Here is a 27,889-nt window from a genome sequence, read left to right on the forward strand (position 1 = left end):
TGCAGACCGTGGGAGTCCGGCGAGCACTACAGCTCCCAGGAAGCGGGAAGGGGCGGCCAGGGCGAGCGCCCTGAGGTCGTCGGCTGTCTGGTCTTGGCGGGAGGTAGTGCAGTTATGCTTCGGAGCAGCTGCTGGCGTCTCCGTGCGCGGCTTTGCTGCCTGCGTGGCGGTCTCTGGGTCCCCGCCGATGGTGGCCACCGGAGCTTGGTCTCCTGCATCGATCGTAAGGCTCGCCGCGAGGTTGCAGGAGTCCGGGACGCGGGCCGGGGGCGGTGGTGTCTGCGCCCGCAGGGCGTGCTTTCACCTCCTGCGGCCGGCACGGTTGTCACCCCGTGCTGCCCACCTGTCTGGCTTTCCTGGCCTTCCTCACTCTCGGGTCTTTGTTAGTCTTCTGCGCCCCTGGTCCTCCTCTGCTACGTCGCCCCACCCCCACCCTTTCAGACAGCGTGGATGCTAAGCCTCGGTGCTTCAGGTCTTCTGTTTGTTATTAAGCCTGTGCTGTCTCCTGTCCATCTCACCCATCTAGAGGAACTCGGGAGTTTCCAACTGTGAAACGATGTCTTCCCGCCTTACAGGGACCCTCTGAAGATAGAGATATGAAAATACTTTGCAGCTATACAGCTTAATCCGTGTTGCTAATGCTATTCCTTAATTGTTCAAATCTTCCTTAAAGGTATGACCTTATATGGTCAACCTCTTGATGTAACTTTTTGTAGGTTTACATATGAATACAATATCTAAGGGTGTTACATTTTTGCTCCCAACTCTGAGGGACATTCTGTTACTATCCCTGCTTTCAGATAAGGAGTGGAATGCTTAGAGAAAGGTGCAGAAACTCATGGATTTTCTTCTTTTTTAAATCAGAATAATAGGTTGGAAAGGTAATAAAAATGTAAAAAGCCTGGCACTCATGATAATAGATGAACAAAAGCCCCCAGTAATTCAAGATTTGCTCACATATACGACTTTTACAACTTGACACCTGTAGCTATAAAACACTTTTATATTTATAATTCCTGTAGGAAAAATAACTTACTGCGATGGGAACCGTTACCAGAGTCTACAGATCTGTCTTCAGGTACGAGGCAGATAATTTGGATGTAACAGGGAGTGGTGGGGATGTAGGGGCTACCCATCCTCTTTGTGACTCTGTAAGTACCTAACCATTTTTTTTCCTAAGGAATTGTTTTCTAAAGTTTTAAATAGGTGGCCTTTTCTTTATAGCAAAATAGTCTGTGAATCCCTTAGATTGACACGCAGATCTGGAAAGTACACTGAGTTATAGAACAGTGTCTTCCTCTGTGTCCTGAAACACCTTCACAAGTTACTACCATGTAAGTTTGGTAAACAAGGTTCCCCTTGTTGCAGATAAGGAGTTGTTCTGGCAACAGACAGGTTAAATATCAGTGTTTCCAGCAGTCGGTGGTGTAACTTCAGCCAGGGAGGTGATTTTTCACCTTTATTAGCAAATACTTCTCATAGTTTGTATATTTTAATGTGAAAAATACTTTTAAAAGAGACTTGTGATTTTTATTTTATTATATAGTATGTATATTTTTTATATATGTACTATATATATTTATTATATATGTACTATATAATAAATATACAGATAATAAAATAATAGATATTTTAAAATAATAAAAGATTAAAAAATAAAAATAAATAAAGATAAGGAAATTTACTCTCTCTAGTGCACCTTCCTCATTTTACAACAACATTACTGAAGCTTAGAGAAGTACTTGACTTACTGAAAGTTGTTCAGTCAATAATTTCAGAACTGGAGCTTGAACACTGGATTCCTCCTCCAGCACTCTTTCACTGCAATTAGCTGCAACTTCCCAATCATTCCTTGAACACCAGGATGCTCTTACAGAACCATTGATTCTTTACTTATGTTTCTACTTTGGATGCATTTAAAGATTCTTATGTTTTTTGTTTTTCGCCTCTTTTCTACACTGGAGTTGCAATACAGTGAAGGCTTTCCTCATCTCATTTGGGCCCTTTTTCTGTTTATCTTTCCCATTTCAGTGTGTGTTTTGGCTTCTTGAATTTTGCTAGTAACTCCAGCATGCTTCATGAGGCCTGGTTTTTGTTTTTTTTTCTAGTGTATGTCTTCTGAGAACTTTATTTTTACTTAGTCACAATGCTTTCTTGTTTATAATTTTTAACCTGTCTTTTCCACTTTTTCTCTAAGCAATGCTCTCTTTTGTTAGCATTCCCTACCTACATAAAAATGTAGTATGTTGTATTTACTTATACACATGATCTGCATATACCTGTTACCTACTATTTACTTACAGTGCAATTCAAATCTTTTTATTAAGCCTTTTGTTCCTTGAACTATCTGTTTTACTCTGATAATAATAATAACAATAGTAACTAAACATATTGAGGTCTTACTGGGACTGAAATTCTGTAGACTTCTCTATTTACATTAAGATGTTTGCATTATTACCATTCATGTCATGCTTTGTGTAGATGGACTATATTCATCTTTGTAACCCCAGCACTGTTCCTTAGTAGACATTGAATATTCTTTTATAAATGGTCTTTGAGCCATGATCTACAGGAGCACTTCTGCAAGACTGTACAGATAAGTGATCTGACCCCCAATTGGGGAACCACCAGCCATAACCATAACCATGTTCCTCAGAGTAACATCTAACATAGGTTTCTGCTCTGGGCTTCTCAAGGTAGTCTAGTCTTTAATCCTCACATCTGTCCATTTCTAGATTCCCCTTTTAATGAGGGTCCTGATACAGTCAGATTGCTTTCTCCTGGCTCACACAGCCAGCTGTTCCCTAGTGCCCAGGTGTCCCCAGAGAAACAGACTCTGCCACCTGCACTTGTTCTCTGTTGTAAGAACCGCCTTGCTCCCAGGCACTGAAATAATTTGTTGAGTGTGGTGCTGTAGTCTTCCTTTCATGCTCTTTAGCATTGCTCCAAAGTGACCAGATGTTTAGCACTGAAGGATAAAGTTATAGAAGGCAATGCCACGCCCTGCACTTCTTCTTTCCCCGACATTTTTACAGCCACCACTCTACCCAGGGCTTCAGTGTGTCTCCAAGTATACACATATACTCCTTTATTTTTTCCTAGCACACCTGAGGCAGTGTGTCTTTTCAAAGTGGCAATACTAAGAAACAAATAAAAGAGAAATCAATGTGAACAATGTAAGTCGGCTTCACCCAGTGCAGTTTGCTGATCCTGCTGTGGTGTGCTGGCTCCCAGTATTTGTTGTCCTATCTGTCTTAAATTCTCTACACTATCTCCAAAAGGTTTGTTTTCCCCAGGAACTTTGCCTGGGTTCTTTACTTTTAGCGTCTGGCCAGTAGCTAGCTGAAGTCTGCATTACCTTGCAAAACGGAAAATGTTTTGGGCCTTAGCTAGCCAGTTGACTTGCTGCTCTGCTTTTCAATTCAGTCCTGTCTCCCTCTGCAGTATTTTTCTTTTAAGTGTAAGAAATAAATTGTGCTCGTGTCATTAGGAGAACTAGCTATTTATAAAGAAAATTTGTAAAACAGTGATATTGCAAGTTGAATAATCACTGTGCCTTATGTAGGACAAAATTTTTCCAGGATACCAATATAGAAAAGGTAGAACCATAATGTAATACTGTGTGTCAACTACCCTTCAATAAAAAATAATTACCTACAAAAAAAAAAAAAACACCTGAAAACTAATAGAAAAGGTAGAACATCCTAAAGGAAAAAAATGTGAAAAATGTGTGCCATAATTTGAGGGTCAATGCATGTTTATTATTTTTTAAATGTGCATTTAAGGGAGGAAGAAGAAAGAGGAGTTTAAAAGAGTAAGTAGCTAGGATATAAGTGAAGTCAGTCAATCCACTTGGGAGTAAAAGTAGTAGAAAGAAGGTGATGGTATATCAGAGAAACTGATTGATGGTGGCTGATGCCATTAGTGTGGATGTTAAACGTTGTGCCATGTATTGGAAGTGCTATTGTAGGTCCACTGTCCCAGCTTCATTGTGCTTGCTGTCCACAGCAGCACTTTCTTGACCCTTTTCTTGGAACTAAATATGTGCAATCTTGCCCACAGCTTCCATGGGACTCAATGAAGAGCAGAAAGAATTTCAGAAAGTGGCCTTTGACTTTGCTGCCCGAGAGATGGCTCCAAATATGGCAGAGTGGGACCAGAAGGCAGGTGTTTAACTTGTGGCTTGAAGTTCCAGCAAATGCTGCATGGGGTGACACTTACCTTCATCTCCTTATAATCCTAATTCAGTGTTTATTCTCCACTTAACAACTCTTATGCAAATGAGGGTACCAGTAACAGCATGGCTCCTTCCCTAGGAGGCACCCTCCTCATCCTGTAGGTAACATTTTTTTTAATTATACAAAGATTTGGACATTCTTAAAACCAAGGAAGTTCTATTGATAATCAAATAAACTTCTCTGGCAGAAAACCAGTCCTCATAGTAGGTACTGTAACTGATAACCACTGGGTAGATAACAAATAGGCATTAAGAGACTCCCTATTTGTTCCCAAAGGCAAACATCTAAATCCCTCTGTAGAAAAGTCCATCTATGAATCACTAATGACCCTGCTGTCTTCTGTACGTAGGAGCTGTTTCCAGTGGATGTGATGCGGAAGGCAGCCCAGCTAGGCTTTGGGGGGGTCTACGTTCGAACAGATGTAGGTGGGTCCGGACTGTCACGGCTCGATACCTCTGTCATCTTTGAAGCCTTGGCTACAGGCTGCACCAGCACCACAGCCTATATGAGCATCCACAAGTGAGTGCTACAGCTTGGGAAGCACAGTAAAGTGCCAGATTTCACATGAAAGGGACGAGATTTATCTGTTTTTGAATGCCCTTGAACTATAAACATAGATATGACAGGATTTTTCCAGGATACTAGACGTTAAAAATTCACACAAGGTCTGCTGCTTCCTATTGGACTTGAATCTGTCTTCTTGTATGTTGCCTAGAGAGGCAGGTTGGCCGGCCTTCTCCCAAGTCCTAGACTGAGCCTGGTACCAGATTTCTCCAGGACAGTGGTCAAGGCCCTGTTCCCCTTTCTTCAACCCAAAGATGAAACCTCCTGGAATTTAGGAAGGTGCATAGAACTCTTTGATTTTTAGGGAGCTTGTTTAACCTAACTAGGAGTAGCCTGAATGCCCAAGTGAGAAGTACCTCGGCCCTGATTATCTCTGGGTAGTCCGTGTTCAGGAATATGTTTGAATTCAGACCTTGCCTTTAAAGACACATCTTCTCATGTGTGACTTTTCCCTTCTCACTCTCTCTTCCACTTTATTCTACTTTATGCCCTTTGTTCTCTTTCCCTTTCCCTCCCACCTCCAACTTCCTTTTCTTTTCATCTTTATCTCTGTCGATGTCTTTCTTCTTGGTGTACTTGTCAGCATGTGTGCCTGGATTATTGACATGTTTGGAGATGAGGAACAGAGGCACAAATTTTGTCCACCGCTCTGTACTATGGAGAAGTTTGCCTCCTACTGTCTCACTGAACCAGGTGGGTTTGCTGTACTACAGGGGAGATGTAGCAGGAAATGTCACCCACGTGACATCACTCAGCACTCCTTAGCCTGCTGATACATATAACCATTGTTTACCAAAAAGTTTGTTGTGGAGTAAAGATTCCCATAACTTGATGTTACAAGAGTAAGAGGCCGCTAGAGCAGAGCCTCCCCAGGATGCAGACTGGACAAGGCTCCCTTCCAGCTAGTGTGACGGGAGACAGAAAATGGGCCGAGTGCTGTAGCAGTTTTCACCAAGTACAGAGAATTCCTGCGGCTGTCTAGATTGTAAAGTATCAAACTCTGATCTGTTGGTTTAAGGGAAGATTTCCTAGGAATTGGAACCGTGCTGGGGCTCCCTTAACTTCACTGACTTGACTGCATTTTCATTCCTGCCTTAGGAAGTGGGAGCGATGCTGCCTCCCTTTTGACCTCAGCTAACCGACAAGGAGATCATTACATCCTCAGTGGCTCCAAGGTACATGCCGGTCTCCCAGAAGAACTTGGAGATTGTTGCCATCTTCCTGCTGACGTCACCTGAATCCTTGCCATCTGCGAGTTCATATTCCATGGGATTTCTACATGTTGGGAAGTCAACCACTGACCTGTTTCCCTTTGTTCACCTTCAGTATTTCTGTCTCTTCTGATATGATTGCAGATAATCTCTTACATTTTGTCCATCCTGTCATAATTCCATCAGCTAGCTCTTGGACTCCCCAGACAGGGAAATTCTTTTTAACCACCCACACCCCCACTTAGTTTCTCTGTGCTGTTACAGTGTCCTGTTGTTGGGAGGACCTTGGTTGTTTTCCCAAATGGTAGGCTCTGAGAACTCATACCTTCCCTGGTCCCTGTGCACCCTGTCTCCAATACTGCAGGCCTTCATCAGCGGTGGAGGTGAGTCAGACATCTATGTGGTCATGTGCCGAACAGGAGGACCTGGGCCCAAAGGCATCTCATGCATACTTGTTGAGAAAGGGACCCCTGGCCTCAGCTTTGGCAGGAAGGAAAAAAAGGTGAGCGGATATTAGGCATGAAGCCTTTCATGTTATGAGACTGCCAGGCCAGAGCAACCTTTTCTCTGTTTCAGGAAACAGGTTCTCACCGTGGCTAACTTGCCTTGGCAGCAATTGCTTCTATTACAGTTTCTACAAGAGAATAGGTGTTGGTAAAGAGACACGAGGCCACTGGCAAAAGTGGCAGTCAGCCAACAAACTCCATAAACAGCCTGTTGTTTTAGCCTGAGGGATGTCTCATCACTCCTGCCTCAACCTTTGGCCTGTATTTCTTACCCACCTTTTTAGCTGGTATACTCTGATACCAGGAAGAAGTACTTACAGAAGATTCTTGTGCTGACCAGAAGTCTCAGGAATGAAAAGCATATGGGCTGTTTTTCTTTAAGTATGAATAAAGTAAAACTCATTGGAGATGGCTGTGGGTATTTCAGTAATGGAGAGGGAGCGTGGTTCCACAGGTACTTTGAGGAGACATTTGTAGGATTAAGAAATCACAGAGCCAGGCCATGAACAGTAGAACTGTGGTTACGTGACTACAGCTGGTGGTGAGGATGAGACCCACCTTGATTTGTTAGGCTAAATGACTAGTACTGTCGTCTACCTCCAGGAGGGACTGTGACAGATCGGACTTCCGGGAGAAGTCAGGTAATGAAATGACCTCTAAATATAGTTCCCTTCTGGATCTTACAGGGTTTCCATTATTTCCCTTCCTGACCCTTCCTGATCCTTTGTAACCACTGAAGAGTTAGGAATTTTATGCCACTTCTCTTTTACATCATAGCAGGTGTTCAGTAGGTACCCACTGTGTGCAGAGCCTTATGCTAGCTCCTGGGGGTTGCAGAAGTCACTCCTCGCCTTGTTTGGGATTGTAAGACATATGCTATCTTTTCTGCATAAGCTATATATATGATATGTAAGTTGCATAGCTATGGAACTTCTTAATCTTAGGAATGCCTGTTTTGGATTAAAAGACAGACTGACTTATGTAATCTGACACGTAAGTATGCAGGATCAGGTTATACTGATATAGGTGTTTGTGCTTATAAAGATAGTATTGATTGATCCAATACACATAGGTGGTATCCACCTCAGTATTTGTGGTATCTGTTGACAGAATACCAAAGCTATCAAGTTGAGTGCCTAGAGAAGAATTGCAAGTAAGTTCCATAAACAGAAAGGGTGTCTTGCCCTCATTTTCTGTTTGTCTCTTCTCACTTTTAAGCATATGTGTTTTCTTTCATTTCTTTTTTTATTTTATTTTATTTTTTTTTATTGAAGGGTAATTGACAACAGTATTACATTACATTAGTTTCAGGTGTACAACACAGTGATTCAACATTTATATACATGATAATTCTAGGTACCAGCTATCACCATACCAAGTTGTTACAATATTTTGACTATATTCCTTATGCTATACATTACATCCCGGTTACTTATTTATTTTACAATTGGAAGTGTGTTTATATATATATATATGTATATATATATTTTGTGAGGGCATCTCTCATATTTATTGATCAAATAGTTGTTAACCACAATAAAATTCTGTATAGGGGGGTCAATACTCAATGTACAATCATTAATCCACCCCAAGCCTAATTTTCGTCAGTCTCCAATCTTCTGATGCATAACGAACAAATTCTTACATGGAGAACAAATTCTTACATAGTGAATAAGTTACATGGTGAGCAGTGCAAGGGCAGTCATCACAGAAGCTTTCGGTTTTGTTCATGCATTATGAACTATAAACAATCAGTTCAAATATGAATATTCATTTGATTTTTATACTTGATTTATATGTGGATACCACATTTCTCTATTATTATTATTATTTTTTATTTTTTTTTAGATAATTATTTTTTATTGAAGGGTAGTTGACACACAGTATTACATTAGTTTCAGGTGTACAACACAGTGATTCAACATTTATATACATGATAATTCTAGGTACCAGCTATCACCATACCAAGTTGTTACAATATTTTGACTATATTCCTTATGCTATACATTACATTCTGGTTACTTATTTATTTTACAATTGGAAGTGTGTACTTTTTCTTTTTTTTTTTTTTTTTTGTGAGGGCATCTCTCATATTTACTGATCAAGTGGTTGTTAACGACATTAAAATTCTGTATAGGGGAGTCAATGCTCAATGCACAATCATTAATCCACCCCAAGCCTAATTTTCGTCAGTCTCCAATATTCTGAAGCATAACGAACAAGTTCTTACATGGTGAACAAGGTCTTACATAGTGAATAAGTTACATAGTGAACAGTACAAGGGCAGCCATCACAGAAACTTTCGGTTTTGCTCATGCATTATGAACTATAAACAGTCAGTTCAAATATGAATACTCATTTGATTTTTATACTTGATTTATATGTGGATACCACATTTCTCTCTTTATTATTATTATTTTTAATAAAATGCTGAAGTGGTAGGTAGATACAAGATAAAGGTAGAAAACATAGTTTAGTGTTGTAAGAGAGCAAATATAGATGATCAGGTGTGTGCCTGTAGACTATGTGTTAAACCAAGCTAGACAAGGGCAATAAAACATCCACGTACGCAGAAGATTTCTCTCAGAACAGGAGGGGTGAGGTTTTAAGCCTCACTTCTGTTGATCCCCAATTTCTCACCTGATGGCCCCCCTGCGACTGTGCCTGTCTTAGGTTGTTCCTCCCTTGAGGAATCTTACCCGTCTCTGGCTAACCAGTCATCTTCTGGGGCCATACAGGGAAATGTGAAGTTGGTAAGTGAGAGAGAAGCCTTATTGTTTGAAAAGGTTAGCTTTTCACTTCTTTGCATATTTATGCCCTGTGGCTTCTATGCCCAGCATTTGTCTTGAGGTATCTTTACCACTTGGAAGAATTATGTTACTTGGTAAATTCGATATGAGGCATGAATTCTATTTAAGGGTTGTAATTAGGAAGGAAGAAGAAAAGCTATAGAAGTAGCAGGCGGAAGAAAACATGGGAAGATTGATTATTTCTTTGACATATCTTCTTGTAGAGTAACTTCAGCATGTATAGGTTTTAAACTACTAATTAAATTGCGCACACACATTAACATAATAGGAGTACAGTTACATAACCAAAGCATACCTGTAATTACCAGCCATCTCCAGTGAAACCAAGAAAACCAGTTAGGCACCTTAGGCATTTGTGAAAATTTGTCTATGATATGATGGATATTGTCCAACTTAACTTGAACAGTCTGAGAGAAATCAGACAAATTAAAACAACCCATTCCTGGGGACTGTTCACATCCCATATGTTCTTTTAACAGTAAATAGTCTGTAGTTGTAAGATTTTGAAGCGCTAAAATTTTTTTTTTTGAGAGGGCATGTCATATTTATTGATCAAATGGTTGTTAACAACAATAAAATTCTGTATAGGGGAGTCAATGCTCAATGCACAATCATTAATCCACCCCAAGCCTAATTCTCATCAGTCTTCAATCTTCTGAAGCATAACGAACAAGTTAAGTTCTTACATGGTGAACAAGGTCTTACATAGTGAATAAGTTCTTACATGGTGAACAGTACAAGGGCAGTCATCACAGAAACTTTTGGTTTTGATCACGCATTATGAACTACAAACAATCAGGTCAAATATGAATATTCGTTTGATTTTTATACTTGATTTATATGTGGATCCCACATTTCTCCCTTTGTTATTATTATTATTATTATTTTTTGTAGATAATTATTTTTTTATTGAAGTGTAGTTGACACACAGTATTACATTACATTAGTTTCAGATGTACAACACAGTGATTCAACATTTATATACATGATAATTCTAGGTACCAGCTATCACCATACCAGGTTGTTACAATATTTTGACTATATTCCTTATGCTATACATTACGTTCTGGTTACTTATTTATTTTACAATTGGAAGTGTGTACTTTCTCTTTTTTTTTTTTTTTTGTGAGGGCATCTCTCATATTTATTGATCAAATGGTTGTTAACAACAATAAAATTCTGTACAGGGAAGTCAATGCTCAATGCACAATCATTAATCCACCCCAAGCCTAATTTTCTTCAGTCTCCAATATTCTGAAGCATAACGAACAAGTTCTTACATGGTGAACAAGGTCTTACATAGTGAATAAGTTACATGGTGAACAGTACAAGGGCAGTCATCACAGAAACTTTCGGTTTTGCTCATGCATTATGAACTATAAACAGTCAGTTCAAATATGAATACTCATTTGATTTTTATACTTGATTTATATGTGGATACCACATTTCTCTCTTTATTATTATTATTTTTAATAAAATGCTGAAGTGGTAGGTAGATACGAGATAAAGGTAGAAAACAGAGTTTAGTGTTGTAAGAGAGCAAATGTAGATAATCAGGTGTGTGCCTGTAGACTATGTGTTAATCCGAGCTAGACGAGGGCAATAAACATCCACGTATGCAGAAGATTTCTCTCAGAACATGAGGGGGGAGGTTCTAAGCCTCACCTCTGCTGCTCCCCATTTTCTCACCAGATGGCCCCCTGCGACTGTGCCTGTCTTAGGTTGTTCCTCCCTTGAGGAATCTTACCCGTCTCTGGCTAACCAGTCATCTTCCGGGGCCATACAGGGAAATGTTAAGTTGGTAAGTGAGAGAGAAGCCTTATTGTTTGAAAAGGTTAGCTTTTTACTTCTTTGCATATTTATGCCCTGTGGCTTCTATGCCCAGCATTTGTCTTGAGGTGTCTTTACCATTTGGAAGAATTATGATACTCGGTAAATTCGATATGAGGCACGAATTCTATTTAAGGGTTGTAATTAGGAGGGAAGAAGAAAAGCTATAGAAGTAGCAGGCGGAAGAAAACCTGGGAAGATTATTTCTTTGACATATCTTCTTGTAGAGTAACTTCAGCATGGATAGGTTTTAAACTACTAATTAAATTGTGCACACACATTAACTTAATAGGAATATAGTTACCTAACCAAAGCATAACTGTAATTACCAGCCATCTCCAGTGAAACCAAGAAAACCAGTTAGGCAGCTTAGGCATTTGTGAAAACTTATCTATGATATGGTGGATATTGTCCAACTGAACTTAAACAGTCTGAGAGAATTCAGATAAACTAGAACAACCCATTCCTGGGGACTGTTCATATCCCATATGTTCTTTTAACGATAAATAGTCTGTGGTTGTAAGATTTTGGAGTGCTACAATTTACACTTCTCCTAATTCTTGGTTGAGTTCCAACAGTATAGATCCAGTCAAATTTGTTGTTTTACTGTATGCACAGGCCAGCTTAGATATCTCCTTCATCATTCCCATGGCAAGTCCAGGAACTGGTGGGATGAGTGCATCTACACCTGTGACAGTGCGTGGATCTTTGTTGGAGTTTTTTTTTTTTGCTGATCATCTTCTGTCATGAGTCTTCCCGAGAGTGCTGATGTTGGAAGTTCTTTTTCATATCGTATCTTAGTTCATTTTCGGGGTAGCCAAATTAGGCTTTGATCCTCTGTATAAACACAAACAGACCCTTTGCCTACACTTTTATATGCCCTTTATATCATTGTGTAGAACTCATTAGAGGTCACCACATAGGAACTGCATTTTTTTTTTTTAATCATTAATCTACACTTACATGACGAATACTTTGTTTACTAGGCTCTCCCCTATACCATACCAGGTTGTTACATGTGGTCCCCCCTATATACTCCTTTACAGTCACTGTCCATCAGCGTAGCAAACTGTTGTAGAATCACTACTTGTCTTCTCTGTGTTGTACTGCCCTCCCCTTTCTCCCACCCCGCTATGGATGCTAATCTTAATACCCCTCTTTTTCTGCCCCCCCTTATCCCTCCCTACCCACCCATCCTCCCCAGTCCCTTTCCCTTTGGTACCTGTTAGTCCATTCTTGAGTTCTGTGATTCTGTTTCTGTTTTGCTCCTTCAGTTTTTCCTTTGTTCTTATATTCCACAGATGAGTGAAATCATTTGGTATTTCTCTTTCTCTGCTTGGCTTGTTTCACTGAGCATAATACCCTCCAGCTCCATCCATGTTGCTGCAAATGGTTGGATTTGCCCTTTTCTTATGGCTGAGTAGTATTCCATTGTGTATATGTACCACATCTTCTTTATCCATTCATCTATCGATGGACATTTAGGTTGCTTCCAATTCTTGGCTATTGTAAATAGTGCTGCGATAAACATAGGGGTACATTGGTCTTTCTCATACTTGATTGCTGCATTCTTAGGGTAAATTCCTAGGAGTGCAATTCCTGGGTCAAATGGTATGTCTGTTTTGAGCATTTTGATGTACCTCCATACTGCTTTCCACAATGGTTGAACTAGTTTACATTCCCACCAGCAGTGTAGGAGGGTTCCCCTTTCTCCACAGCCTCGCCAACATTTGTTGTTGTTTGTCTTTTGGATGGCAGCCATCCTTACTGGTGTGAGGTGATACCTCATTGTAGTTTTAATTTGCATTTCTCTGATAATTAGCAATGTGGAGCATCTTTTCATGTGTCTGTTGGCCATCTGTATTTCTTTTTTGGAGAACCGTCTGTTCAGTTCCTTTGCCCATTTTTTAATTGGGTTATTTGTTTTTTTGTTTGTTGAGGCGTGTGAGCTCTTTATATATTCTGGACGTCAAGCCTTTATCGGATGTGTCATTTTCAAATATATTCTCCCATACTGTAGGGTTCCTTTTTGTTCTATTGATGCTGTCTTTTGCTGTACAGAAGCTTTTCAGCTTAATATAGTCCCACTTGTTCATTTTTGCTGTTGTTTTCCTTGCCTGGGGAGATATGTTCAAGAAGAGGTCACTCATGTTTATGTCTAAGAGGTTTGTGCCTATGTTTTCTTCCAAGAGTTTAATGGTTTCGTGACTTACATTCAGGTCTTTGATCCATTTTGAGTTTACTTTTGTATATGGGGTTAGACAATGGTCCAGTTTCATTCTCCTACATGTAGCTGTCCAGTTTTGCCAGCACCACCTGTTGAAGAGACTGTCATTTCGCCATTGTATGTCCATGGCTCCTTTATCAAATATTAATTGACCATATATGTCTGGGTTAATGTCTGGATTCTCTAGTCTGTTCCATTGGTCTGTGGCTCTGCTCTTGTGCCAGTACCAAATTGTCTTGATTACTATGGCTTTATAGTAGAGTTTGAAGTTGGGGAGTGAGATCCCCCCTAGTTTATTCTTCTTTCTCAGGATTGCTTTGGCTATTCGGGGTCTTTGGTGTTTCCATATGAATTTTTGAATTATTTGTTCCAGTTCATTGAAGAATGTTGCTGGTAGTTTCATAGCGATTGCATCTAATCTGTATATTGCTTTGGGCAGGATGGCCATTTTGACGATATTAATTCTTCCTAGCCATGAGCATGGGATGCGTTTCCATCTGTTAGTGTCCCCTTTAATTTCTTTTAAGAGCGACTTGTAGTTTTCAGAGTATAAGTCTTTCACTTCTTTGGTTAGGTGTATTCCTAGGTATTTTATTTTTTTTGATGCAATTGTGAATGGAGTTGTTTTCCTGATTTCTCTTTCTGTTGGTTCATTGTTGGTATATAGGAAAGCCACAGATTTCTGTGTGTTGATTTTGTATCCTGCAACTTTGCTGTATTCCGATATCAGTTCTAGGAGTTCTGGGGTGGAGTCTTTAGGGTTTTTTATGTACAGTATCATGTCATCTGAAAATAGTGACAGTTTGACTTCTTCTTTGCCAATCTGGATTCCTTGTATTTTTTTGTTTTGTCTGATTGCCGTGGTTAGGACCTCCAGTACTATGTTAAATAACAGTGGGGAGAGTGGGCATCCCTGTCTAGTTCCCGATCTCAGCGGAAATGCTTTCAGCTTCTCGCTATTCAATATAATGTTGGCTGTGGGTTTTTCATAGATGGCCTTTATTATGTTGAGGTACTTGCCCTCTATTCCCATTTTGCTTTGAGTTTTTATCATGAATGGATGTTGAACTTTGTCAAATGCTTTTTCAGCATGTATGGAGATGATCATGTGGTTTTTGTCTTTCTCTTTGTTGATGTGGTGGATGATATTGATGGACTTTCGAATGTTGTGCCATCCTTGCATCCCTGGGATGAATCCCACTTGGTCATGGTGTACAATGGTTTTGATGTATTTTTGAATTTGGTTTGCTAAAATTTTGTTGAGTATTTTTGTGTCTACGTTCATCAGGGATATTTGTCTGTAGTTTTCTTTTTTGGTGGTGCCTTTGCCTGGTTTTGGTATTAGGGTGATGTTAGCTTCATAGAATGAGTTTGGGAGTATCCCCTCCTCTTCTATTTTTAGGAGAACTTTAAGGAGAATGGGTATTATGTCTTCCCTGTATGTCTGATAAAATTCCGAGGTAAATCCATCTGGCCCGGGGGTTTTGTTCTTTGGTAGTTTTTGGATTACCGCTTCAATTTCGTTGCTGGTAATTGGTCTGTTTAGATTTTCTGTTTCTTTTTGGGTCAGTCTTGGAAGGTTGTATTTTTCTAGGAAGTTGTCCATTTCTCCTAGGTTTCCCAGCTTGTTAGCATATAGGTTTTGCATAGTAGTCTCTAATAATTCTTTGTATTTCTGCGGGGTCCGTCGTGATTTTTCCTTTCTCGTTTCTGATACTGTTGATTTGTGTTGACTGTCTTTTCCTCTTAATAAGTCTGGCTAGAGGCTTATCTATTTTGTTTATTTTCTCGAAGAACCAGCTCTTGGTTTCATTGATTTTTGCTATTGTTTTATTCTTCTCAATTTTATTTATTTCTTCTCTGATCTTTATTATGTCCCTCCTCCTGCTGACCTTAGGCCTCATCTGTTCTTCTTTTTCCAATTTCGATAGTTGTGACATTATACCGTTCATTTGGGATTGCTCTTCCTTTTTTAAATATGCTTGGATTGCTATATACTTTCCTCTTAAGACTGCTTTTGCTGTGTCCCACAGAAGTTGGTGCTTAGTGTTGTTGTTGTCATTTGTTTCCATATATTGCTGGATCTCCATTTTGATTTGGTCATTGATCCATTGATTATTTAGGAGCGTGTTGTTTAGCCTCCATGTGTTTGTGAGCCTTTTTGCTTTCTTTGAACAATTTATTTCTAGTTTAATGCCTTTGTGGTCTGAAAAGTTGGTTGGTAGGGTTTCAATCTTTTGGAATTTACTGAGGCTCTTTTTGTGTCCTAGTATGTGGTCTATTCTGGAGAATGTTCCATGTGCACTTGAGAAGAATGTGTATCCTGTTTCTTTTGGATGTAGAGTTCTGTAGATGTCTATTAGGTCCATCTGTTCTAGTGTGTTGTTCAGTGCCTCTGTGTCCTTACTTATTTTCTGTCTGGTGGATCTGTCCTTTGGAGTGAGTGGTGTGTTGAAGTCTCCTAGAATGAATGCATTGCTTTCTATTTCCTCCTTTAGTTCTATTAATATTTGTTTCAGGTATGTTGGTGCTCCTGTATTGGGTGCATATATATTTATAATGGTTATATCCTCTTGATGGACTGAGCCCTTTATCATTATGTAATGTCCTTCTTTGTCTTTTGTTACTTTCTTTATTTTGAAGTCTGTTTTGTCTGATACCAGAATTGCAACACCTGCTTTCTTCTCTTTGTTGTTTGCTTGAAATATCTTTTTCCATCCCTTGACTTTAAGTCTGTGCGCATCTTTGGGTTTGAGGTGAGTCTCTTGTAAGCAGCATATGGATGGATCTTGCTTTTTTATCCATTCTGTTACTCTGTGTCTTTTGATTGGTGCATTCAGTCCATTTACATTTAGGGTGATTATTGTATGAATTTATTGCCATTGCAGGCTTTAAGTTTGTGGTTACCAAAGGTTTAGGGTTAGCTTCTTTACTATCTTACTGTCTAACTTAACCCGCTTGTTGAGCTATTATAAACAGTCTGATGATTCTTTATTTCTCTCCCTTCTTATTCCTCCTCCTCCCTTCTTCATATGTTGGGTGTTTTGTTCTGTGGTCTTTTTAGGAATGCTCCCATCTAGAGCAGTCCCTGTAGGATGCCCTGTAGAGGTGGTTTGTGGGAGGCAAATTCCCTCAACTTTTGCTTGTCTGGGAATTTTTTAATCCCTCCTTCATATTTAAATGATATTCGTGCTGGATACAGTAGTCTTGGTTCGAGGCCCTTCTGTTTCATTGCATTAAGTATATCATGCCATTCTCTTCTGGCCTGTAGGGTTTCTGTTGAGAAGTCTGATGATAGCCTGATGGGTTTTCCTTTGTAGGTAACCTTTTTTTTCTCTCTGGCTGCCTGTAATACTTTGTCCTTGTCTTTGATCTTTGCCATTTTAATTATTATGTGTCTTGGTGTTGCCCTCCTTGGATCCCTTGTCATGGGAGTTCTGTGTACCTCTGTGGTCTGAGAGGCCATTTCTTCCCCTAGTTTGGGGAAATTTCAGCAATTATTTCTTCAAAGACATTTTCTATCCCCTTTTCTCTCTCTACTTCTTCTGGAATACCTATGATTCTTATATTGTTCCTTTTCGAATGGTCACTCAGCTCTCTTAAAATTCATTCCTGGAGATCCTTTTATCTCTCTCTGCATCAGCTTCTCTGCATTCCTGTTCTCTGTTTTCTAGTCCATTAATGGTCTCTTGCATCTCGTCCATTCTGTTTTGAAGTCCTTCCAGAGCTTGTTTTATTTCTGAATTCTCCTTCCTTAGTTCTTGCATATTTCTCTGCAAGTCCATCAGCATGGTTATGACTTTTGTTTTGAATTCTTTTTCAGGAAGACTGGCTAAATCTATCTCCCCAGATTCCTTCTCAGGGAAAATGTAGCAGATGCCGAAGCTGTCTGGGTTAGTCTTGTCTGGATCATATTTTTTTGCCTTTTCATGTTGACAGGTGCTATTGACTGTCAGCTGGGAGGGCCAAAATTTTCACTTGCTACTGACCTTTCTTTACTGGGACAACTGCGGCCCCTAGTGGCTTGTGTTGGGTAATTGCGTGTAGAGTGGGTCTTTGTGTCTTGCCTAGCCGGAAGGGAGAAATTTCCCTTTCTGTGGGCGGAATTTGTCTCAGGCTGCTTCTCTGCTTTCGCAGCGCCCGGTGGGGTGATGGATGGGGGGGCTGCTTGACTGTTTGCCTCCGTGAGGGGTCTCAGAGCTGTTGCCCAGGGGGTTAGTGCACCCGGTTTTCCCTGTAATTTCCAGCTGCTGTACTGTGACCTGTGTTGTTTCCGTCGAGCTGTTAAGTCCCTGTCCCTTTAAGACTTTCAAAAAGCCCCCGCTTTTCTTTGTCACCGGGGCATCAGCTTTGGCAGAGGTCTTACTCCCTGTTCCCACAGTATCCAGGGCCCCCTGGGCACGTACTGTGTCTGCGCTCTGGCCCGGATGGCTGGGGCTGGGTGTTCGGCAGTCCTGGGCTCCGTCTCCCTCCCGCTCTGCCTCCTCTTCTCCCGCCGGGAGCTGGGGGGAGGGGCGCTCGGGTCCCGCATGGCCGGGGCTTGTATCTCACCCCTTTCACCAGTCGCTGGGTTCTCGCTGGTGTAGCTGCAGTCTGGCCACTGTCCTGCGTCTTCTGGTCTCTCTTTTAGGGCTAGTTGTGTTTGTTGTATTTTCAAAAGTATATATGTTTTTGGGAGGAGATTCCCACTGTCCTACTCACGCCGCCATGTTGGCTCCACCCTTCTTTCATTTCTTGTTTCTTTTTTACTTTAGTTTTGCTTTATGTAATTTTTAATGTAAAGGAAATTGGAAGGACATCTCTTCCCTCATTCCATGGCTAGTGAGTGCCCACTGTGTGCCAGGCACTCTTCCAGGTAATAGGGATAGAGCAGTGAGCAAGACAGACGACATGCTCTGCTCCTGCAGAATTTACAATTTAGCAAGTAGGATAGACAGCAGACACACGGGTAAAGAACCTTCTGTTCTCAGTGCTATGAAGGACAGAAAACAGGGTGACAGGACACTGATTGAGGAGAGCTTCTTTACATAAAGACAGAGGCAGAGGTGTGGAGATGTGACATCTGAGATGAGATCTGAAGTGTTGGAAGGGGCCAGCTGTGAGAAGAACTCCGAGCAGAGAGCAGCAGATAGAAAAGGCCTGAGATGGGAATAAGATTAGCATATTTGAGGAGCATGTATTTGTTTTGGCTCTTCTGCTCACCTAAGCAGCTGGCTGTTCTCTCCCTGATCCACAGTAGTCTTTCCTGCAAGCATGAGCTTTGACTGGGCATATTTAACACTTTACACAGCTGAGAGCTTTAAACCACCAGTTTTGCAATAACTTTTTGGTAAAGTAAGAAGGGCTTGCTTTACCTTGAATTTAATTGTTTAAAGGTTTTGTATAGAAGAATGGTTTTTCTCACGGGAGGGGTCAAAGTTAGGACTCGTGGAAGGGAGTTTGAAGATAATATGTGGAACAGAAGACAAGACAGACAAGGGTGGGCTCCAGTGTCGTGTGGCCCCAGGAGGGAAGAGGGGCCGGTCTGCCTCAAGGGCTGCAGCTTGCCTGGGCTCTGATAGGATTAGGAAGGAATTCTCTCTGCCCTGGGGGAAAAGGTAGGCGTTTGTGCAGTAAGAGGTTAGAAGTTAAGAGGTAGCAGCTGTAATTGGCTTGCATTTGGTTCATTTATAATTTGATATCATTAAGGTCAGAACTTCCTGGTCCATTCCTGCTTTCAGGTGTTTCGTCTGCTGGCTGGGGGGATGAGTACACAGGAAACCAGCACACAGGCCAGTACCGGAAGGTCTCAGACTTGTGGTGGAGGCTTTGGGATGGGAGCCTGAAAGAGAACAAGTTCAGCACTGGCTCAGGTGACTAGGAAGGCCTCAGGAGGCCCCAGTAAAGCTAGACTTTGAGGGAGGTTGGGGATGGGGAGTATCCCCAGCGCAGGGAGCAGAATAAGCAAAAGTTCAGGTTAAAAAGCTCTGTGGCGTAGAATGCAGATCAGTTGGACTAGTGCTGAGACCCTTACAGGTGAGAAAGAAGGATTGGGCCAGATTTTAAAAGACCTGAAATAAAAGGCTGAGGAATAAGTTCATATTCCCAACAAAGGCAGCTGTCAGATGTTCGGCAGGAGGAAGGGGTGCTGATGTGAAGGCAATGGTGTTTTCAGAGCTGTCAGGGAACCCAGAGATTTTACACAGTCTCATGGTTTTCAGAATCTGCCTCACCAAGCCTTATAGTTCGTTGACACCCTGGAGCACCTGGAAGAAAAGATGAGGGGATCAAGTAGTGGGGGCCTTCATCTATATATGTGCCACATCTGACTGAGGTTTTATTTGAAGGAAGTGACTCTGCTGGCTTTCTAGTCGAGTTCCCTTCTGTAAGAGAACATTGAAACACAAAGAAGCCAGAGATGAAGAATATAGCTGGTTAGTTGCATGACATGGACTACATCTTAGGTATTCAGATTTTTTTCTGGGCTTGTGACTGTCATATCCAGTGATACTCTAGTATGTCAGACATCTAGGAATATCAAAAACCAAAATCCCCCATAGTTAGCGTTTCCCAATTGCCGTGCTATAATACTCCTTCCAGGGCTGATTTTAAGCCATTGACCTGATATCACTGAATGCCAAGTTAGGAAAAGATGTACATGATTGGCTTTTGTAAGCTGGGCTTAGCACATCTCTGGGTCTCTCTGCATTTAAATGCTCAGCTACATATAGCCAACACAGTGAACACTAGTCCTGTCACCCAATGATACCATCTTAAAGAACACTAAGCTTTCAAAAGAACTGTGGGCTATACTGATTGTACTGATAATCCTTACACTGTCCTTCTTAATAAGGACACATAGTCCTTATGTTGTCTGTGTTTTTATGAGAGCATAAAAATGGTTATATGAGTGGACATTAGAACATAGATCTCAGAGGCACCAAAAATGAGGACAGTCCTCCCCAGTCCTAGAAGAAATTGTGAGAAATGTTTCTGAATAGTTTAGTGTGGTTATCTTGCCAATGGGTTCCAGCCCCAGGCAAGTTCACTATGGATTCAATGTGACCAAAGAAATGACAGTAGAACGTTCTTGGGGTGAAAGAATTATACCCAGCTGTATTTCCACAGTGGCAGGTCAAATCACTAGAATCCCATCCATTCAGAGCGAGTCTGCATGCAACAAGCCCGTCTCTGCCCCTGGGCCTCTCTACCCCTGCAGCCATCTCAGTCTCTGTCCTCGGCACTGCCACTACTCCAGCCTCTGCTCTGCTCTCCTGCAGGCCTGCCACCATTTCGCCCAGAGCACTGGGCAGAGCTCTTTATATAGAGTCAGTAGCAACATATTGCCCACACGTGTGTAGTGAGCTAGCCAACTAGGGCCAGGTGAGAGTCCTGGCCACAGGAACCTTCACTTTATCCACACCAAGGAATGACAATGGAATGTTCTTGGGGTGAAAGGGTTTATTATCTGGCTTATTCTCCCTGCAACAGGTCAAGCACTAGAATTATGTCTGCATCCAACAGTGTGCAGGTCTGTAATCCAACTCCGTCTCGCCTCTGGGCCTCTCTACCCCTGCAGCCATCTCAGTCTCTGTCCTTGGCATGGCCACCACTCCAGCCTCTGCTCTCCTGCAGCCCTGCAGCTCTGCCACCAGGTCACCCAGAGCACTGGACAGAAATATTTGTGGATATTGACTCTTTATATAGAGTCAATAGCAATGTATTGCCCACACGTGTAGTGAGCTAGCCGACCAGGGCCAGGTGAGAATCCTGGCCATAGGAACCTTTACTTTATCCGCAGTTATAGAGTGGACATTAGAACATAGAACACCTAAAATGTTAAAAATGTTAAGCTGAAAAAAGATGGGTGAGAGTTGACAGGTGGTTAAGTCTGAACTTTTTATTTTCCCTCCTGTTAAGTTCCAAGGGTCTAAGTCCCTGGATAATAGACCCTGCACTTCGCAGGCTTTGCCAGCAGAGAATGCTGCCCTGAGTGGGAATCTGTGGGCAGCCAGACAGTGCCTGCTTTTTGCCAGGTGGGGTGGAACTCACAGCCAACCCGAGCTGTGATCTTTGAAGACTGTGCTGTCCCCGTGGCCAACAGGATCGGGAACGAGGGCCAGGGCTTCCTCATTGCCATGAAGGGACTGAACGGAGGGAGGATCAACGTTGGTGAGAAGAGGGCGTGGCAGGGAGGTCTCGGACCCGGCAGGTAGCTGTCCCGGCTCAGTCGCAGCGTTGGCGTTCTTCTTCCCAGCTTCCTGCTCTCTGGGGGCTGCTCACGCTTCAGTCCTGCTCACCCGAGACCACCTCCATGTCCGGAAGCAGTTTGGAAAGCCTTTGGCCAGTAACCAGGTAACTTCCCAGCCTGCGCATTTTCTTTCCTGTCTTTGCATGAGACCTGCTCTGTGGCCCACGTTCCCTGGGAGAGGGAGGCCGTGGTGTCTCCTGTGGCGTTCTGCCATCTTTAGCCAGGACTTGTGCTCTGTTTCTATCAACCTTTTTAAGGAGGTAATAATACTGAATCGCAGGGCAAACAAGGTGGGCTTACAGCTTACAAGGCAGCACGTTTTAAAGCTTGGGGTCACTTAGAAAAGGTGCCTCACTAGAAATGAGTCACAGAGGGCCCCAGGTAAGTGCCGGGCTAAGCCTGTCCATGTGTCTGGTTGTCTTTGCCCCTGTTGCCGCAGTATCTGCAATTCAAGCTGGCTGACATGGCAACCAGGCTGGTGGCCTCACGGCTGATGATCCGCAATGCAGCAGTGGCCCTGCAGGAGGGACGGGAAGATGCAGTGGCCCTGTGCTCCATGGCCAAGCTCTTCGCTACAGACGAGTGCTTTACTGTAAGTGGCGATGCCCTCTGACTCCTGGCTGGACAGGGAGCCACTGCTAGGTCCAGAATCTTGAGAGCCGTAAGTCAGCTGGAATGCTGCAGGGACTTTGCCTTGGGACTTAAGGATATACATGAACCCAGGAGAGGCCTGCCTGGGAGCTCTCAGAGCTGGCTTTTCACCTTCACGCCATTGCACACATCATTCTGTCCCTCTCATTTGGTTGTGTGCTATATGACACACTAACTTTGGAAGAAGGTTCAGAGCCCAGTGGCTCTTGCTCCAGTTTAGCACTATCATGCGTTAAACATGTCAGGGGCAAAGCCCTTTCCGTGTAAGTAGCATTGCCACTAGATGGCGCCCTAGCTTCATATACTCCCAGCCAGGAAGGTTGTGGGCAGCTTCTCCCAGGAAGTAGTAATAAGCAGGAAAGGCAGAGGGCTCTGGGTTGCCTGTCGGGTGGGAGCTGACAAGTGCAGCAGGTGAACTTCTCTGTTATCTCTGACCACAGAATACGGAGCCCCTCTTCGGGTTTGGCTGTTACCTGTAGGGTGTTCTTCCTCGTATTAGGGTATAACAGGCTACCAGGTGGGGAGCTGGAGTAGACAAAGAAGTTGCCTGTTCCACAGTCCTGAAATCAGAGATGTCTAATCCGTGTTTCCCTGCAGATCTGCAACCAAGCTTTACAGATGTATGGAGGTTACGGCTACCTGAAGGACTATGCTGTTCAGCAGTACGTGAGGGACTCCAGGGTCCACCAAATCCTAGAAGGTAACAATTGCCAGAGGCTGTTCTCCCTTTCAGAACAGTTACAGGAGCACCACTTCCCCAACCCATCTGTCCCATGCTGCCTGAGTCTCAGGCTTCTGCCAGACCCTGTCTGTCTGTGGCTTCCTCCTTCCTCCTGGTCCTCCTCTGAAGTGCCTACTGAGGCCATACAAAAAGCATTAGCTGGGTGTTAGGAGGCTCCGCTTCATCACTGGGTAAGTCATCAAAGCACTCCATTTCTGCTGTTTTCCTCTGTAAATTTTAGGGATGGCTCAAACTGAGACAGTCTGTGAGAGCATTCTGAAACTGCAGCAGGAACTGTTCTTTACTTTGATGACAGATCCTCAGGGACCCCAGAACTTCTGTGCAGTAGCTTACAGGGCAAATGTGAGCCAGGTTGATCATCAGCAATCTCTGTAAATTATCCATCAAGTGATCTAAAAGATATCTCCATCAGTATTGCTAATGGATTTTTCAGTAAAATAAATGGTCAGTATATGGGTGTCAGTAAATAGTAATCACAGACATTTGGTCTGGGAACAGTGGAAACCATTGGAGTCAGGCTCAGAGCATGGCCTTTACGCTGTCCACACCAGTGTGCAAGTCTCAAAATTGCACCACCTCTACTGCAAAGCCAAAGTAATCAAGACAATTTGGTACTGCCACAAGAACAGACCCATAGACCAGTGGAACAGATTAGAGAGTCCAGATATTAACCCAAGCATATATGGTCAATTAATATATGATAAAGGAGCCATGGATATACAATGGGAAATGACAGTCTCTTCAACAGCTGGTGTTGGCAAAACTGGACAGCTACATGTAAGAGAATGAAACTGGATTATTGTCTAACCCCATACACAAAAGTAAACTCAAAATGGATCAAAGACCTGAATGTAAGTCATGAAACCATAAAACTCTTAAAAAAATATATATAGGCAAAAATGTCTTGGCCATAAACATGAGCAACTTCTTCATGAACATATCTCCCAGGCAAGGGAAACAAAAGCAAAAATGAACAAGTGGGACTATATCAAGCTGAAAAGCTTCTGTACAGCAAAGGATACCATTAGTAGAACAAAAAGACACCCTACAGTATGGGAGAATATATTCATAAATGACAGACCCGATAAAGGACTGACATCCAAAATATATAAAGAGCTCACACACCTCAACAAACAAAAAGCAAATAAGCCAATTAAAAAATGGGCAGAGGATCTGAACAGACAGTTCTCAACAGAAGAAATTCAGACAGCCAACAAACACATGAAAAGATGTTCCATATCACTAATCATCAGGGAAATGCAAATTAAAACCACAATGAGATATCACCTCACACCAGTTAGGATGGCCAACATCCAAAAGACAGACAACAACAAATGTTGGCGAGGTTGTGGAGAAAGGGGAACCCTCCTACACTGCTGGTGGGAATGTAAACTAGTTCAACCATTGTGGAAAGCAGTATGGAGGTTCCTCAAAAAGCTCAAAATAGAAATACCATTTGACCCAGGAATCCCACTTCTAGGAATTTACCCTAAGAATGCAGCAGCCCAGTTTGAAAAAGACAGATGCACTCCTATGTTTATTGCAGCACTATTTACAATAGCCAAGAAATGGAAGCAAACTAAGTGTCCATCAGTAGATGAATGGATAAAGAAGAGGTGCTACATAAATACAATGGAATATTATTCAGCCATAAGAAGAAACAAATTCTACCATTTGCAACAACATGGATGGAGCTAGAGGGTATTATGCTCAGTGAAATAAGCCAGGTGGAGAAAGACAAGTACCAAATGATTTCCCTCATCTGTGGAGTATAACAACAAAGAAAAAACTGAAGGAACAAAACAGCAGCAGACTCACAGAACCCAAGAATGGACTAACAGTTACCAAAGGGAAAGGGACTGGGGAGGATGGTTGGGAAGGGAGGGATAAGGGGGAAAACGGTGCATTACAACTAGCACACATAATGTAGGGGGTTGGGGACATGGGGAAGACAGTATATACAGAGAAGACAAGTAATGAATTCTATAGCATCTTACTATGCTGATGGACAGTGACTGTAATCAGGTATGCGGGGGGGACTTGATAATAGGGGGAATCTAGTAACCATAATGTTCAAGTAATTGTACATTAACGATATAAAAAAAAAAAATTACACCACCTGTGTCCCAGTTAGTTTAGGTAGCTAGCCTCATCACACTAGGAAAGCAGATGGGCAGAGACTTGTCTCAGTGGCTTTCAGTGCAGTAATGTGGGTTGGCTTTCTTGGGGCATAGGAGGAGCCTGTGTGCACTGATTTCCTTACTGCTTTTTTTTTTATATTAAAGTATTGATATACAATCTTCAACTACACAACACAGTGTAGTTTCAACTACACAACACAGTGGTTCAACATTCACCCATATTATCAAGTCCCCCAAACCTATTGCAGTCACTGTCCATCAGTGTAGTAAGATGCTACAGCATCCTTACTTGCCTTCTCCGTGCTGTATTGCCTTCCCTGTGACCTACCTATATTGTGATTGTGAATTATAGTACCCAATAATCCCTTCTCCCTACCTCCCCAACCACCCTTTCCAAACCCTTCCCTTTGGTAACTGCTAGTCCCTTCTCATTGTCTGCGAGACTACTGCTATTTGGTTCCATAGTATTCTCTAATAATTCTTTGTATTTCTGTGGTGTTGTGATTATTCTTTTTTATTTCTGATTCCATTTATGTATGTACACCCTCTTTTTTTTCTTGGTAGGTCTGGCTAGGGGTTTATCTATTTGTTTATTTTCTCAAAGAACCAGTTCCTTGTTTCATCGATTCTTTCTATTGTTTTATTCTTCTCAATTTTATTTATTTCTGCCCTGATTATTATGTCCCTACTCTCCACTGCTTTTGAAACATGCTTCTTAAGTCAGAATCACCTGGAAGGTTTATGAAAATGTTACTGGGCCCTACCCCTTGAGTTTCTGACTCAGTGGGTCTCAAGTAGGCCTGAGAATTTGCATCTCTAACAAGGTTTCAAGTGAGGCTGCTGCTGTGTGTGTCTAAGAACCACCATTCTGGTGTTATATCCAAATCACAGGCGTCTAAAGGTTAGAGGCTGCTTTCTGCTGCGAGCCTCATCCCTAAAGTATGTTTGTGTGCTGCTGGTGTGCAGATTGAATGCCCCATAGTCTTCTTCTGTGACTCCACGGTTGCTTTCCTACTCAGCATTTACGAGTGCAGCAAACTTCACCTTCACCTTACCTCTGTTGTTAGCCTTGTTAGAATAAACAAGGGGAAGAAACAGATATATTTATTTCAGGCCACACCATCACCCACCTACAGGAAAATCTGAGCATTGGTCTTTGTATCATTTAGTTTCATTATGGACTTTGTTACTGGTAAATCTGAAGTTTTAGATTTGGCTTTATTGAATATGTGATTCCTCATTCCTCAAGGGGGTTCATATTTCTCTTTGCATTAAGGGCCCCTGTAAAAATGAGCAAGCAGTTGCCACTGTCCTTTCAGGAAAAAGGTTTTTTTGATCTTTTAAAATTCAGTGTTCTGACTACTAAGAAAGTTGGTGATATTTGTTGTTGAAAACTTGTAAAATACAGGAAAAAATTTTTTTTAATCCTCATGTTTCCACAGAATTAATATTTTGGACTGCTTTTATACTTTGAACTTTTTCTGTGCTTTTAAGATAACCTTTTTAAAGAAGTAGAATTATACTATATGTACTGTTTTATGTTCTGCCTTTTATTTTTTAACCTAGTTTAAGTGTTTTTACCATCAGGAGAGGTTTTTTAAAAAGTAAATTTATTCCTCACTTCCTGACATTTTCTGTACCGTGGAGAGAAGTCTGTGATCATCCCATCCGTGTCAGGGATAAAAATAACACAGTTTCTGTCCTGAACTAGGCCTGGTGCACCCTGGCCTCAGACTTTGCTGGACCTAAGTCCCCCGTTCTTTCTCTCCCTTGCAGGTAGCAACGAAGTGATGAGGATGCTGATCTCCCGAAGCCTGCTGCAGGAATAGCAGCTGACATGGTGTTTGGCGTGTAGCTCAGATCAGCGTGGACTGGTTCCTTGTGGACTGTTATGTTACAGACGTGTCATGTGTTGGAGCGAAGGGCTGGGCTCCTCCAAGTGGACCCTTCACTCTATGTGCCAGCAGCAGTGTCAGCCAGCAGACTCGGGCAAGGTCCTGGGCAGGACTGGAGGAGCCGTCCTGATGGGAATGTCGTGAGAAGACACACTACTTTGTCTTCTAATGCAGAAAGCTGACCAGTGAGGACTCCCAACCAAACCAAAGTCCTTTCTTAGATCCATGTTGCCTTGATTTGTCTGTATTTTGCTCTTTCACCAAATCTCTGTAATGGGGATCTGGATACTTCTGTGAGGGCTTTTCCTAATGATAAGGCACGTGTGTAGGAAAGGAGAACTGGAGAGAGAGCAGCCCCCACTCTTCTGTCTTCTGTACCTCAGCTAAAGATTCAAAAAACTCCTGTGGGTTGCACTTCCTGTGTAGCATTCCCCTGAATGGAAATCATGATAAATGAGCATTAGGGAAGCTACTCCTGAACTGTAATTTAGGGTGTATCTGCACTTCAGGACTACCTGAATATCAATGGCCAAGATTATTTGGAACTTTGCATATTTGTTTTTTAGTAGCAAGTGATCTAGAAATGGTATTCAAACTGCTATAATCCTTCCTGATAAGTACTTTGAGTATATTTTTTCTCTCTGAAGTTTTGTTTTTTTAATTTGCTCCTTGTGTTTTTAGTCACTAAATCGATAGATAAAATCTTCCCCTCTTTCTGTTGTCTCCAGTTCTATTAAAGGTGGGTTTTATTTTATCAAACTAAGTCTTTATAATAACGTTAAATTTTTTTTACTATATTCAATTAAACATTTAACTAGATTTTGGAATAAAAGTCAAAAACCTC

At 41.9% G+C, this 27,889-nt stretch overlaps 1 protein-coding gene across 1 annotated transcript; it reads left to right on the forward strand.

The window, feature by feature from the left end:
• Positions 1-10: 10 nt before the first annotated feature.
• Positions 11-27,889, forward strand: ACAD8 (acyl-CoA dehydrogenase family member 8). Its single transcript, XM_036930048.2, has 11 exons — positions 11-223; positions 4,063-4,163; positions 4,588-4,757; positions 5,386-5,495; positions 5,901-5,977; positions 6,378-6,515; positions 21,402-21,537; positions 21,623-21,720; positions 22,056-22,208; positions 22,865-22,967; positions 26,927-27,889. Exons 1-11 carry the CDS (start codon positions 115-117, stop codon positions 26,977-26,979), a joined length of 1,248 nt encoding a protein of 415 aa, XP_036785943.2. The 5' UTR covers positions 11-114; the 3' UTR covers positions 26,980-27,889.

The sequence above is a fragment of the Manis pentadactyla genome, chromosome 13, assembly GCF_030020395.1.
Source record: "Manis pentadactyla isolate mManPen7 chromosome 13, mManPen7.hap1, whole genome shotgun sequence".
Classification (NCBI taxonomy): Eukaryota; Metazoa; Chordata; class Mammalia; order Pholidota; family Manidae; genus Manis; species Manis pentadactyla.